General features: G+C 58.1%; 1 protein-coding gene across 1 annotated transcript in view; it reads right to left on the reverse strand.

The window, feature by feature from the left end:
* Window positions 1–82: 82 nt before the first annotated feature.
* TLN1 (talin 1) overlaps window positions 83–15,338 on the reverse strand; it is a 325,769-nt gene continuing 310,513 nt past the window's right edge. The window contains exon 44 of the mRNA XM_068265810.1: window positions 83–220. Coding sequence (XP_068121911.1) covers window positions 83–220 — 138 coding nt within the window. The remainder of the gene's footprint in view (window positions 221–15,338) is intronic.

The raw sequence follows: 15,338 nt of genomic DNA on the forward strand, positions 1-15,338 counted from the left end.
TGTGAGGGGGGGGGGGGACCTCTGAGATGGACCTGAGAAGTAAGGCGGAGGATGACCAGTGGGGTGATGGGGAAGACTGTGGCTAGGTTGGATACCTCACCTCCTCATTCTCAGCAGTTATGGAGGCCGGCTTAGCTTCATGTGCCAGTTGACTGTAGTCATTGGTAAGCTGGTTGGCCAGGGTACCCAGTTCATCAGGGTTGGTGGTGGACTTTGTGACCTGAAAGAAAGAAAAGATCTGATATTCCTTGGCATTCATAGTGTGCTTAGCCAGGGATAGGTTAGCCTGTTTCTTACCCTTTAGTGGACTCACCTTGCTGCAAAACGCAGGTTACAGAAAGGAACAGCAGCAGCTCAGTCTGGGGTAACATATTAGCGCGGAGATGTGGAGAAAGCTAAGCTAATAGTAATAAACTCACAAGTCCCAGCTGCTAGGTAAAGCAACCACTGAAATGTACATAAGGGGAAGAGAGCAGGGCCCACTCGGCCTTGGTTTACGGGTTGGTCGCTGCTCCAAAAAACATAAAATTACCCCCCCCCCCCCTTCCTCCTGGAGGTGCCCAATAAATCACGAAAAGGTTAATAACAGTTTGAAAGTAAGGTAAGTGTTTCCTCAGCTTCTTTCCACTCGACTGGTAACTTTTCAGACTTTCTAATGAAATATTGCACAAAAAAGGACTATGCGTTTCAGGGCTGGAGGCCGCTTCCTCAGGTGAATACAGTGCAGGATTCTGAGGCCCATATGCAATTCATGTATTCTCCTGAGCTCTCTGATATTTCCACACCTTATCCATAAAACGCCTTGTAAACCAGCAGCACACAAAACAACACAAAATCATTGTGATGGTCCCTTTCCCTTTTGGTACTTGTTCATTTGCAGAGTGCTGAAAGTTATTATAAAGAGAAGATGAAAAATGATCTCCTAGAAAAAAACTCAGGAAAAGTCGTTATTTGCATGTGGGCCGCAGTGAGATCTGGCTCCAGCGCTCGTAAGTGGACCTGTCACAACTGTGTGACATCTTACATATGGTGACAGGTTGCTCTATAAAGTGGGATGCCAAAGTTTGGGCAGCCTTGTTAATCGTCATGATTTTCCTGTATAAATTGTTGGTTGTTACGACAATAATATGTCAGGTAAACATATCATATAGGAGACACACACACGAATATTTAAAAAGTGAAATTAAGTTTATTAAATTTACAGGAAGTGCGCAATAATTGTTTAAACCAAAATAGGCAGGTGCATACATTTGGGCACTGTTATTTTATTGATTCCAAAACCTTTAGAACTAATTATTGGAATGCAAATTGGCTTGGTAAGCTCAGTGACCCCTGACCTACATACACAGGTGAATCCAATTATAAGAAAGAGTATTTAAGGGGGTCAATTGTAAGTTTCTCTCCTCTTTAAATTTTCTCTGAAAAGTAGCAACATGGGGGTCTCAAAACAACTCTCAAATAACCTGAAGACAAAGATTGTTCACCATCATGGTTTAGGGGAAGGATACAGAAGGCTGTCTCAGAGATTTCAGTTGTCCATTTCCACAGTTAGGAGCATATTGAGGAAATGGAAGACCACAGGCTCAGTTCAAGTTAAGGTTCAAAGTGGCAGACCAAAAAAATCTCGGATAAACAGAAGTGACGAATGCTGAGAACAGTCAGAGTCAACCCACAGACCAGCACCAAAGACCTACAACATCATGTTGCTGCAGATGGAGTCAGTGTGTCATTGTTCAACCATTTGGCGCACTTTACACAAGGAGATGCTGTATGCGAGAGTGATGCAGAGGAAGCCTTTTCTCCAACCACAGCACAAACAGAGCCGCTTGTGGTATGCTAAAGCACATTTGGACAAGCCAGCTTCATTTTGGAATAAGGTGCTGTGGACTGATGAAACTAAAATTGAGTTATTTGGGCATAACAAGGGGCGTTATGCATGGAGGAAAAACAACACAGCATTCCAAGAGAAACACCTGCTACCTACAATACAATATGGTGGTGGTTCCATCATGCTGAGGGGCTGTGTGGCCAGTGCAGGGACTGGGAATCTTGTCAGAGTTGAGGGACGCATGGATTCCACTCAGTATCAGCAGATTCTGGAGACCAATGTCCAGGAATCAGTGACAAATCTGAAGCTGTGCCGGGGCTGGATCTTTCAGCAAGACAACGACTCTAAACACTATAATAGTCAGGCCCAGGAGCAGAGCAGGCTGTGGCCCCCGCTATAATAGTCAGGCCCAGGAGCAGAGCTAGCTGTGGCCCCCGCTATAATAGTCAGGCCCAGGAGCAGAGCAGGCTGTGGCCCCCGCTATAATAGTCAGTCCCAGGAGCAGAGCAGGCTGTGGCCCCCGCTATAATAGTCAGGCCCAGGAGCAGAGCAGGCTGTGGCCCCCGCTATAATAGTCAGTCCCAGGAGCAGAGCAGGCTGTGGCCCCCGCTATAATAGTCAGGCCCAGGAGCAGAGCAGGCTGTGGCCCCCGCTATAATAGTCAGGCCCAGGAGCAGAGCAGGCTGTGGCCCCCGCTATAATAGTCAGTCCCAGGAGCAGAGCAGGCTGTGGCCCCCGCTATAATAGTCAGGCCCAGGAGCAGAGCAGGCTGTGGCCCCCGCTATAATAGTCAGTCCCAGGAGCAGAGCAGGCTGTGGCCCCCGCTATAATAGTCAGGCCCAGGAGCAGAGCAGGCTGTGGCCCCCGCTATAATAGTCAGGCCCAGGAGCAGAGCAGGCTGTGGCCCCCGCTATAATAGTCAGGCCCAGGAGCAGAGCAGGCTGTGGCCCCCGCTATAATAGTCAGGCCCAGGAGCAGAGCAGGCTGTGGCCCCCGCTATAATAGTCAGGCCCAGGAGCAGAGTAGGCTGTGGCCCCCGCTATAATAGTCAGGCCCAGGAGCAGAGCAGGCTGTGGCCCCCGCTATAATAGTCAGGCCCAGGAGCAGAGCAGGCTGTGGCCCCCACTATAATAGTCAGGCCCAGGAGCAGAGTAGGCTGTGGCCCCCACTATAATAGTCAGGCCCAGGAGCAGAGCTGGCTGTGGCCCCCACTATAATAGTCAGGCCCAGGAGCATAGGCTGTGGCCCCCGCTATAATAGTCAGGCCCAGGAGCAGAGCTAGCTGTGGCCCCCGCTATAATAGTCAGGCCCAGGAGCAGAGCAGGCTGTGGCCCCCGCTATAATAGTCAGGCCCAGGAGCAGAGTAGGCTGTGGCCCCCACTATAATAGTCAGGCCCAGGAGCAGAGCTAGCTGTGGCCCCCACTATAATAGTCAGGCCCAGGAGCAGAGCTAGCTGTGGCCCCCGCTATAATAGTCAGCCCCAGGAGCAGAGCTAGCTGTGGCCCCCGCTATAATAGTCAGGCCCAGGAGCAGAGCTAGCTGTGGCCCCCGCTATAATAGTCAGGCCCAGGAGCAGAGCAGGCTGTGGCCCCCGCTATAATAGTCAGGCCTAGGAGCAGAGCTAGCTGTGGCCCCCGCTATAATAGTCAGGCCCAGGAGCAGAGCTAGCTGTGGCCCCCGCTATAATAGTCAGGCCCAGGAGCAGAGCAGGCTGTGGCCCCCGCTATAATAGTCAGCCCCAGGAGCAGAGCAGGCTGTGGCCCCCGCTATAATAGTCAGGCCCAGGAGCAGAGCTAGCTGTGGCCCCCGCTATAATAGTCAGGGCCAGGAGCAGAGCTAGCTGTGGCCCCCGCTATAATAGTCAGGCCCAGGAGCAGAGCAGGCTGTGGCCCCCGCTATAATAGTCAGGCCCAGGAGCAGAGCTAGCTGTGGCCCCCGCTATAATAGTCAGGCCCAGGAGCAGAGCTAGCTGTGGCCCCCACTATAATAGTCAGGCCCAGGAGCAGAGCTAACTGTGGCCCCCGCTATAATAGTCAGGCCCAGGAGCAGAGCTAGCTGTGGCCCCCGCTATAATAGTCAGGCCCAGGAGCAGAGCAGGCTGTGGCCCCCGCTATAATAGTCAGGCCCAGGAGCAGAGTAGGCTGTGGCCCCCGCTATAATAGTCAGGCCCAGGAGCAGAGCTAGCTGTGGCCCCCGCTATAATAGTCAGGCCCAGGAGCAGAGCTAGCTGTGGCCCCCGCTATAATAGTCAGGCCCAGGAGCAGAGCAGGCTGTGGCCCCCGCTATAATAGTCAGCCCCAGGAGCAGAGCAGGCTGTGGCCCCCGCTATAATAGTCAGGCCCAGGAGCAGAGCAGGCTGTGGCCCCCGCTATAATAGTCAGGCCCAGGAGCAGAGCTAGCTGTGGCCCCCGCTATAATAGTCAGGCCCAGGAGCAGAGCTAGCTGTGGCCCCCGCTATAATAGTCAGGCCCAGGAGCAGAGCTAGCTGTGGCCCCCGCTATAATAGTCAGGCCCAGGAGCAGAGCAGGCTGTGGCCCCCGCTATAATAGTCAGGCCCAGGAGCAGAGCTAGCTGTGGCCCCCGCTATAATAGTCAGGCCCAGGAGCAGAGCTAGCTGTGGCCCCCGCTATAATAGTCAGCCCCAGGAGCAGAGCTAGCTGTGGCCCCCACTATAATAGTCAGGCCCAGGAGCAGAGCTAGCTGTGGCCCCCGCTATAATAGTCAGACCCAGGAGCAGAGCTAGCTGTGGCCCCCGCTATAATAGTCAGGCCCAGGAGCAGAGCTAGCTGTGGCCCCCGCTATAATAGTCAGGCCCAGGAGCAGAGCAGGCTGTGGCCCCCACTATAATAGTCAGGTCCAGGAGCAGAGTAGGCTGTGGCCCCCGCTATAATAGTCAGGCCCAGGAGCAGAGCTAGCTGTGGCCCCCGCTATAATAGTCAGGCCCAGGAGCAGAGTAGGCTGTGGCCCCCGCTATAATAGTCAGGCCCAGGAGCAGAGCTAGCTGTGGCCCCCGCTATAATAGTCAGGCCCAGGAGCAGAGCAGGCTGTGGCCCCCGCTATAATAGTCAGGCCCAGGAGCAGAGCAGGCTGTGGCCCCCGCTATAATAGTCAGGCCCAGGAGCAGAGCTAGCTGTGGCCCCCGCTATAATAGTCAGGCCCAGGAGCAGAGCTAGCTGTGGCCCCCGCTATAATAGTCAGGCCCAGGAGCAGAGCTAGCTGTGGCCCCCGCTATAATAGTCAGGCCCAGGAGCAGAGTAGGCTGTGGCCCCCGCTATAATAGTCAGGCCCAGGAGCAGAGCTAGCTGTGGCCCCCGCTATAATAGTCAGGCCCAGGAGCAGAGCTAGCTGTGGCCCCCGCTATAATAGTCAGGCCCAGGAGCAGAGCAGGCTGTGGCCCCCGCTATAATAGTCAGGCCCAGGAGCAGAGCAGGCTGTGGCCCCCACTATAATAGTCAGGCCCAGGAGCAGAGCTAGCTGTGGCCCCCGCTATAATAGTCAGGCCCAGGAGCAGAGCAGGCTGTGGCCCCCGCTATAATAGTCAGGCCCAGGAGCAGAGCAGGCTGTGGCCCCCGCTATAATAGTCAGGCCCAGGAGCAGAGCAAGCTGTGGCCCCCGCTATAATAGTCAGGCCCAGGAGCAGAGCTAGCTGTGGCCCCCGCTATAATAGTCAGGCCCAGGAGCAGAGTAGGCTGTGGCCCCCGCTATAATAGTCAGGCCCAGGAGCAGAGCTAGCTGTGGCCCCCGCTATAATAGTCAGGCCCAGGAGCAGAGTAGGCTGTGGCCTCCGCTATAATAGTCAGGCCCAGGAGCAGAGCTAGCTGTGGCCCCCACTATAATAATCAGGCCCAGGAGCAGAACAGGCTGTGGCCCCCGCTATAATAGTCAGGCCCAGGAGCAGAGCTAGCTGTGGCCCCCGCTATAATAGTCAGGCCCAGGAGCAGAGCTAGCTGTGGCCCCCGCTATAATAGTCAGGCCCAGGAGCAGAGCAGGCTGTGGCCCCCGCTATAATAGTCAGGCCCAGGAGCAGAGCAGGCTGTGGCCCCCACTATAATAGTCAGACCCAGGAGCAGAGCAGGCTGTGGCCCCCGCTATAATAGTCAGGCCCAGGAGCAGAGCTAGCTGTGGCCCCCACTATAATAGTCAGGCCCAGGAGCAGAGCTAGCTGTGGCCCCCACTATAATAGTCAGGCCCAGGAGCAGAGCTAGCTGTGGCCCCCGCTATAATAGTCAGGCCCAGGAGCAGAGCTAGCTGTGGCCCCCGCTATAAAAGTCAGGCCCAGGAGCAGAGCTAGCTGTGGCCCCCGCTATAATAGTCAGGCCCAGGAGCAGAGCAGGCTGTGGCCCCCGCTATAATAGTCAGGCCCAGGAGCAGAGCTAGCTGTGGCCCCCGCTATAATAGTCAGGCCCAGGAGCAGAGTAGGCTGTGGCCCCACTATAATAGTCAGGCCCAGGAGCAGAGCTGGCTGTGGCCCCCGCTATAATAGTCAGGCCCAGGAGCAGAGCTAGCTGTGGCCCCCGCTATAATAGTCAGGCCCAGGAGCAGAGCTAGCTGTGGCCCCCGCTATAATAGTCAGGCCCAGGAGCAGAGCAGGCTGTGGCCCCCGCTATAATAGTCAGGCCCAGGAGCAGAGCTAGCTGTGGCCCCCGCTATAATAGTCAGGCCCAGGAGAAGAGCTAGCTGTGGCCCCCGCTATAATAGTCAGGCCCAGGAGCAGAGCAGGCTGTGGCCCCCGCTATAATAGTCAGGCCCAGGAGCAGAGCTAGCTGTGGCCCCCGCTATAATAGTCAGGCCCAGGAGCAGAGCTAGCTGTGGCCCCCACTATAATAGTCAGGCCCAGGAGCAGAGCTAGCTGTGGCCCCTGCTATAATAGTCAGACCCAGGAGCAGAGCAGGCTGTGGCCCCCGCTATAATAGTCAGGCCCAGGAGCAGAGCAGGCTGTGGTCCCTGCTATAATAGTCAGGCCCAGGAGCAGAGCAGGCTGTGGCCCCCACTATAATAGTCAGGCCCAGGAGCAGAGCAGGCTGTGGCCCCCGCTATAATAGTCAGGCCCAGGAGCAGAGCTAGCTGTGGCCCCCGCTATAATAGTCAGGCCCAGGAGCAGAGCTAGCTGTGGCCCCCGCTATAATAGTCAGGCCCAGGAGCAGAGCAGGCTGTGGCCCCCGCTATAATAGTCAGGCCCAGGAGCAGAGCTAGCTGTGGCCCCCGCTATAATAGTCAGGCCCAGGAGCAGAGCTAGCTGTGGCCCCCGCTATAATAGTCAGGCCCAGGAGCAGAGCTAGCTGTGGCCCCCGCTATAATAGTCAGGCCCAGGAGCAGAGTAGGCTGTGGCCCCCGCTATAATAGTCAGGCCCAGGAGCAGAGCTAGCTGTGGCCCCCGCTATAATAGTCAGGCCCAGGAGCAGAGCTAGCTGTGGCCCCCGCTATAATAGTCAGGCCCAGGAGCAGAGCAGGCTGTGGCCCCCGCTATAATAGTCAGGCCCAGGAGCAGAGCAGGCTGTGGCCCCCACTATAATAGTCAGGCCCAGGAGCAGAGCTAGCTGTGGCCCCCGCTATAATAGTCAGGCCCAGGAGCAGAGCAGGCTGTGGCCCCCGCTATAATAGTCAGGCCCAGGAGCAGAGCAGGCTGTGGCCCCCGCTATAATAGTCAGGCCCAGGAGCAGAGCAAGCTGTGGCCCCCGCTATAATAGTCAGGCCCAGGAGCAGAGCTAGCTGTGGCCCCCGCTATAATAGTCAGGCCCAGGAGCAGAGTAGGCTGTGGCCCCCGCTATAATAGTCAGGCCCAGGAGCAGAGCTAGCTGTGGCCCCCGCTATAATAGTCAGGCCCAGGAGCAGAGTAGGCTGTGGCCTCCGCTATAATAGTCAGGCCCAGGAGCAGAGCTAGCTGTGGCCCCCACTATAATAATCAGGCCCAGGAGCAGAACAGGCTGTGGCCCCCGCTATAATAGTCAGGCCCAGGAGCAGAGCTAGCTGTGGCCCCCGCTATAATAGTCAGGCCCAGGAGCAGAGCTAGCTGTGGCCCCCGCTATAATAGTCAGGCCCAGGAGCAGAGCAGGCTGTGGCCCCCGCTATAATAGTCAGGCCCAGGAGCAGAGCAGGCTGTGGCCCCCACTATAATAGTCAGGCCCAGGAGCAGAGCTAGCTGTGGCCCCCGCTATAAAAGTCAGGCCCAGGAGCAGAGCTAGCTGTGGCCCCCGCTATAATAGTCAGGCCCAGGAGCAGAGTAGGCTGTGGCCCCACTATAATAGTCAGGCCCAGGAGCAGAGCTGGCTGTGGCCCCCGCTATAATAGTCAGGCCCAGGAGCAGAGCTAGCTGTGGCCCCCGCTATAATAGTCAGGCCCAGGAGCAGAGCTAGCTGTGGCCCCCGCTATAATAGTCAGGCCCAGGAGCAGAGCAGGCTGTGGCCCCCGCTATAATAGTCAGGCCCAGGAGCAGAGCTAGCTGTGGCCCCCACTATAATAGTCAGGCCCAGGAGCAGAGCTAGCTGTGGCCCCCGCTATAATAGTCAGGCCCAGGAGCAGAGCAGGCTGTGGCCCCCGCTATAATAGTCAGGCCCAGGAGCAGAGCTAGCTGTGGCCCCCGCTATAATAGTCAGGCCCAGGAGCAGAGCTAGCTGTGGCCCCCACTATAATAGTCAGGCCCAGGAGCAGAGCTAGCTGTGGCCCCTGCTATAATAGTCAGACCCAGGAGCAGAGCAGGCTGTGGCCCCCGCTATAATAGTCAGGCCCAGGAGCAGAGCAGGCTGTGGTTCCTGCTATAATAGTCAGGCCCAGGAGCAGAGCAGGCTGTGGCCCCCACTATAATAGTCAGGCCCAGGAGCAGAGCAGGCTGTGGCCCCCGCTATAATAGTCAGGCCCAGGAGCAGAGCTAGCTGTGGCCCCCGCTATAATAGTCAGGCCCAGGAGCAGAGCTAGCTGTGGCCCCCGCTATAATAGTCAGGCCCAGGAGCAGAGCAGGCTGTGGCCCCCGCTATAATAGTCAGGCCCAGGAGCAGAGTAGGCTGTGGCCCCCACTATAATAGTCAGGCCCAGGAGCAGAGCAGGCTGTGGCCCCCGCTATAATAGTCAGGCCCAGGAGCAGAGCTAGCTGTGGCCCCCGCTATAATAGTCAGGCCCAGGAGCAGAGCTAGCTGTGGCCCCCGCTATAATAGTCAGGCCCAGGAGCAGAGCAGGCTGTGGCCCCCGCTATAATAGTCAGGCCCAGGAGCAGAGCAGGCTGTGGCCCCCAATATAATAGTCAGGCCCAGGAGCAGAGCAGGCTGTGGCCCCCGCTATAATAGTCAGCCCCAGGAGCTGAGCTAGCTGTGGCCCCCGCTATAATAGTCAGGCCCAGGAGCAGAGCAGGCTGTGGCCCCCACTATAATAGTCAGGCCCAGGAGCAGAGTAGGCTGTGGCCCCCACTATAATAGTCAGGCCCAGGAGCAGAGCTGGCTGTGGCCCCCGCTATAATAGTCAGGCCCAGGAGCAGAGCAGGCTGTGGCCCCCGCTATAATAGTCAGGCCCAGGAGCAGAGCTAGCTGTGGCCCCCGCTATAATAGTCAGGCCCAGGAGCAGAGCAGGCTGTGGCCCCCGCTATAATAGTCAGGCCCAGGAGCAGAGCTAGCTGTGGCCCCCGCTATAATAGTCAGGCCCAGGAGCAGAGCAGGCTGTGGCCCCCGCTATAATAGTCAGGCCCAGGAGCAGAGTAGGATGTGGCCCCCGCTATAATAGTCAGGCCCAGGAGCAGAGCTAGCTGTGGCCCCCGCTATAATAGTCAGGCCCAGGAGCAGAGCTAGCTGTGGCCCCCGCTATAATAGTCAGGCCCAGGAGCAGAGCTAGCTGTGGCCCCCGCTATAATAGTCAGGCCCAGGAGCAGAGCTAGCTGTGGCCCCCACTATAATAGTCAGGCCCAGGAGCAGAGCTAGCTGTGGCCCCCACTATAATAGTCAGGCCCAGGAGCAGAGTAGGCTGTGGCCCTCGCTATAATAGTCAGGCCCAGGAGCAGAGCTAGCTGTGGCCCCCACTATAATAGTCAGGCCCAGGAGCAGAGCTAGCTGTGGCCCCCGCTATAATAGTCAGGCCCAGGAGCAGAGCAGGCTGTGGCCCCCGCTATAATAGTCAGGCCCAGGAGCAGAGCAGGCTGTGGCCCCCGCTATAATAGTCAGGCCCAGGAGCAGAGCTAGCTGTGGCCCCCGCTATAATAGTCAGCCCCAGGAGCAGAGCTAGCTGTGGCCCCCGCTATAATAGTCAGGCCCAGGAGCAGAGCTAGCTGTGGCCCCCGCTATAATAGTCAGGCCCAGGAGCAGAGCTAGCTGTGGCCCCCGCTATAATAGTCAGCCCCAGGAGCAGAGCTAGCTGTGGCCCCCGCTATAATAGTCAGGCCCAGGAGCAGAGCAGGCTGTGGCCCCCGCTATAATAGTCAGGCCCAGGAGCAGAGCAGGCTGTGGACCCCGCTATAATAGTCAGGCCCAGGAGCAGAGCTAGCTGTGGCCCCCGCTATAATAGTCAGGCCCAGGAGCAGAGCAGGTTGTGGCCCCCGCTATAATAGTCAGGCCCAGGAGCAGAGCTAGCTGTGGCCCCCACTATAATAGTCAGGCCCAGGAGCAGAGCTAGCTGTGGCCCCCACTATAATAGTCAGGCCCAGGAGCAGAGCAGGTTGTGGCCCCCGCTATAATAGTCAGGCCCAGGAGCAGAGCTAGCTGTGGCCCCCGCTATAATAGTCAGGCCCAGGAGCAGAGCAGAGCTGTGGCCCCCGCTATAATAGTCAGGCCCAGGAGCAGAGCTAGCTGTGGCCCCCGCTATAATAGTCAGGCCCAGGAGCAGAGCAGGCTGTGGCCCCCGCTATAATAGTCAGGCCCAGGAGCAGAGCAGGCTGTGGCCCCCACTAGAATAGTCAGGCCCAGGAGCAGAGCTAGCTGTGGCCCCCGCTATAATAGTCAGGCCCAGGAGCAGAGCTAGCTGTGGCCCCCGCTATAATAGTCAGGCCCAGGAGCAGAGCTAGCTGTGGCCCCCGCTATAATAGTCAGGCCCAGGAGCAGAGCTAGCTGTGGCCCCCGCTATAATAGTCAGGCCCAGGAGCAGAGCTAGCTGTGGCCCCCGCTATAATAGTCAGGCCCAGGAGCAGAGCAGGCTGTGGCCCCCACTATAATAGTCAGGCCCAGGAGCAGAGCTAGCTGTGGCCCCCGCTATAATAGTCAGGCACAGGAGCAGAGCAGGCTGTGGCCCCCGCTATAATAGTCAGGCCCAGGAGCAGAGCAGGCTGTGGACCCCGCTATAATAGTCAGGCCCAGGAGCAGAGCTAGCTGTGGCCCCCGCTATAATAGTCAGGCCCAGGAGCAGAGCAGGTTGTGGCCCCCGCTATAATAGTCAGGCCCAGGAGCAGAGCTAGCTGTGGCCCCCACTATAATAGTCAGGCCCAGGAGCAGAGCTAGCTGTGGCCCCCGCTATAATAGTCAGGCCCAGGAGCAGAGCAGGCTGTGGCCCCCGCTATAATAGTCAGGCCCAGGAGCAGAGTAGGCTGTGGCCCCCGCTATAATAGTCAGGCCCAGGAGCAGAGCTAGCTGTGGCCCCCGCTATAATAGTCAGGCCCAGGAGCAGAGCTAGCTGTGGCCCCCGCTATAATAGTCAGGCCCAGGAGCAGAGCTAGCTGTGGCCCCCGCTATAATAGTCAGGCCCAGGAGCAGAGCTAGCTGTGGCCCCCACTATAATAGTCAGGCCCAGGAGCAGAGCTAGCTGTGGCCCCCACTATAATAGTCAGGCCCAGGAGCAGAGTAGGCTGTGGCCCCCGCTATAATAGTCAGGCCCAGGAGCAGAGCTAGCTGTGGCCCCCACTATAGTCAGGCCCAGGAGCAGAGCTAGCTGTGGCCCCCGCTATAATAGTCAGGCCCAGGAGCAGAGCAGGCTGTGGCCCCCGCTATAATAGTCAGGCCCAGGAGCAGAGCAGGCTGTGGCCCCCGCTATAATAGTCAGGCCCAGGAGCAGAGCTAGCTGTGGCCCCCGCTATAATAGTCAGCCCCAGGAGCAGAGCTAGCTGTGGCCCCCGCTATAATAGTCAGGCCCAGGAGCAGAGCTAGCTGTGGCCCCCGCTATAATAGTCAGGCCCAGGAGCAGAGCTAGCTGTGGCCCCCGCTATAATAGTCAGCCCCAGGAGCAGAGCTAGCTGTGGCCCCCGCTATAATAGTCAGGCCCAGGAGCAGAGCAGGCTGTGGCCCCCGCTATAATAGTCAGGCCCAGGAGCAGAGCAGGCTGTGGACCCCGCTATAATAGTCAGGCCCAGGAGCAGAGCTAGCTGTGGCCCCCGCTATAATAGTCAGGCCCAGGAGCAGAGCAGGTTGTGGCCCCCGCTATAATAGTCAGGCCCAGGAGCAGAGCTAGCTGTGGCCCCCACTATAATAGTCAGGCCCAGGAGCAGAGCTAGCTGTGGCCCCCACTATAATAGTCAGGCCCAGGAGCAGAGCAGGTTGTGGCCCCCGCTATAATAGTCAGGCCCAGGAGCAGAGCTAGCTGTGTCCCCCGCTATAATAGTCAGGCCCAGGAGCAGAGCAGAGCTGTGGCCCCCGCTATAATAGTCAGGCCCAGGAGCAGAGCTAGCTGTGGCCCCCGCTATAATAGTCAGGCCCAGGAGCAGAGCAGGCTGTGGCCCCCGCTATAATAGTCAGGCCCAGGAGCAGAGCAGGCTGTGGCCCCCACTAGAATAGTCAGGCCCAGGAGCAGAGCTAGCTGTGGCCCCCGCTTTAATAGTCAGGCCCAGGAGCAGAGCTAGCTGTGGCCCCCGCTATAATAGTCAGGCCCAGGAGCAGAGCTAGCTGTGGCCCCCGCTATAATAGTCAGGCCCAGGAGCAGAGCTAGCTGTGGCCCCCGCTATAATAGTCAGGCCCAGGAGCAAAGCAGGCTGTGGCCCCCGCTATAATAGTCAGGCCCAGGAGCAGAGCTAGCTGTGGCCCCCGTTATAATAGTCAGGCCCAGGAGCAGAGCTAGCTGTGGCCCCCGCTATAATAGTCAGGCCCAGGAGCAGAGCTGGCTGTGGCCCCCGCTATAATAGTCAGGCCCAGGAGCAGAGCTAGCTGTGGCCCCCGCTATAATAGTCAGGCCCAGGAGCAGAGCTAGCTGTGGCCCTCGCTATAATAGTCAGGCCCAGGAGCAGAGCAGGCTGTGGCCCACGCTATAATAGTCAGGCCCAGGAGCAGAGCTAGCTGTGGCCCCCACTATAATAGTCAGCCTCAGGAGCAGAGCAGGCTGTGGCCCCCAATATAATAGTCAGGCCCAGGAGCAGAGCAGGCTGTGGCCCCCGCTATAATAGTCAGGCCCAGGAGCAGAGCTAGCTGTGGCCCCCGCTATAATAGTCAGGCCCAGGAGCAGAGCAGGCTGTGGCCCCCACTATAATAGTCAGGCCCAGGAGCAGAGCTAGCTGTGGCCCCCGCTATAATAGTCAGGCCCAGGAGCAGAGCTAGCTGTGGCCCCCACTATAATAGTCAGGCCCAGGAGCAGAGCTAGCTGTGGCCCCTGCTATAATAGTCAGGCCCAGGAGCAGAGTAGGCTGTGGCCCCCACTATAATAGTCAGGCCCAGGAGCAGAGCTAGCTGTGGCCCCCACTATAATAGTCAGGCCCAGGAGCAGAGCTAGCTGTGGCCCCTGCTATAATAGTCAGGCCCAGGAGCAGAGTAGGCTGTGGCCCCCACTATAATAGTCAGGCCCAGGAGCAGAGCTAGCTGTGGCCCCCACTATAATAGTCAGGCCCAGGAGCAGAGCTAGCTGTGGTCCCCGCTATAATAGTCAGGCCCAGGAGCAGAGCTAGCTGTGGCCCCCAATATAATAGTCAGGCCCAGGAGAAGAGCTAGCTGTGGCCCCCGCTATAATAGTCAGGCCCAGGAGCAGAGCTAGCTGTGGCCCCCGCTATAATAGTCAGGCCCAGGAGCATAGGCTGTGGCCCCCGCTATAATAGTCAGGCCCAGGAGCAGAGCTAGCTGTGGCCCCCGCTATAATAGTCAGGCCCAGGAGCAGAGCTAGCTGTGGCCCCCGCTATAATAGTCAGGCCCAGGAGCAGAGCAGGCTGTGGCCCCCACTATAATAGTCAGGCCCAGGAGCAGAGCTAGCTGTGGCCCCCGCTATAATAGTCAGGCACAGGAGCAGAGCAGGCTGTGGCCCCCGCTATAATAGTCAGGCCCAGGAGCAGAGCAGGCTGTGGACCCCGCTATAATAGTCAGGCCCAGGAGCAGAGCTAGCTGTGGCCCCCGCTATAATAGTCAGGCCCAGGAGCAGAGCAGGTTGTGGCCCCCGCTATAATAGTCAGGCCCAGGAGCAGAGCTAGCTGTGGCCCCCACTATAATAGTCAGGCCCAGGAGCAGAGCTAGCTGTGGCCCCCACTATAATAGTCAGGCCCAGGAGCAGAGCAGGTTGTGGCCCCCGCTATAATAGTCAGGCCCAGGAGCAGAGCTAGCTGTGGCCCCCGCTATAATAGTCAGGCCCAGGAGCAGAGCAGAGCTGTGGCCCCCGCTATAATAGTCAGGCCCAGGAGCAGAGCTAGCTGTGGCCCCCGCTATAATAGTCAGGCCCAGGAGCAGAGCAGGCTGTGGCCCCCGCTATAATAGTCAGGCCCAGGAGCAGAGCAGGCTGTGGCCCCCACTAGAATAGTCAGGCCCAGGAGCAGAGCTAGCTGTGGCCCCCGCTATAATAGTCAGGCCCAGGAGCAAAGCTAGCTGTGGCCCCCGCTATAATAGTCAGGCCCAGGAGCAGAGCTAGCTGTGGCCCCCGCTATAATAGTCAGGCCCAGGAGCAGAGCTAGCTGTGGCCCCCGCTATAATAGTCAGGCCCAGGAGCAGAGCAGGCTGTGGCCCCCGCTATAATAGTCAGGCCCAGGAGCAGAGCTAGCTGTGGCCCCCGCTATAATAGTCAGGCCCAGGAGCAGAGCTAGCTGTGGCCCCCGCTATAATAGTCAGGCCCAGGAGCAGAGCTGGCTGTGGCCCCCGCTATAATAGTCAGGCCCAGGAGCAGAGCTAGCTGTGGCCCCCGCTATAATAGTCAGGCCCAGGAGCAGAGCTAGCTGTGGCCCCCGCTATAATAGTCAGGCCCAGGAGCAGAGCAGGCTGTGGCCCACGCTATAATAGTCAGGCCCAGGAGCAGAGCTAGCTGTGGCCCCCACTATAATAGTCAGCCTCAGGAGCAGAGCAGGCTGTGGCCCCCAATATAATAGTCAGGCCCAGGAGCAGAGCAGGCTGTGGCCCCCGCTATAATAGTCAGGCCCAGGAGCAGAGCTAGCTGTGGCCCCCGCTATAATAGTCAGGCCCAGGAGCAGAGCAGGCTGTGGCCCCCACTATAATAGTCAGGCCCAGGAGCAGAGCTAGCTGTGGCCCCCGCTATAATAGTCAGGCCCAGGAGCAGAGCTAGCTGTGGCCCCCACTATAATAGTCAGGCCCAGGAGCAGAGCTAGCTGTGGCCCCTGCTATAATAGTCAGGCCCAGGAGCAGAGTAGGCTGTGGCCCCCACTATAATAGTCAGGCCCAAGAGCAGAGCTAGCTGTGGCCCCCACTATAATAG

The sequence above is a fragment of the Hyperolius riggenbachi genome, chromosome 1, assembly GCF_040937935.1.
Source record: "Hyperolius riggenbachi isolate aHypRig1 chromosome 1, aHypRig1.pri, whole genome shotgun sequence".
Lineage (NCBI taxonomy): Eukaryota > Metazoa > Chordata > Amphibia > Anura > Hyperoliidae > Hyperolius > Hyperolius riggenbachi.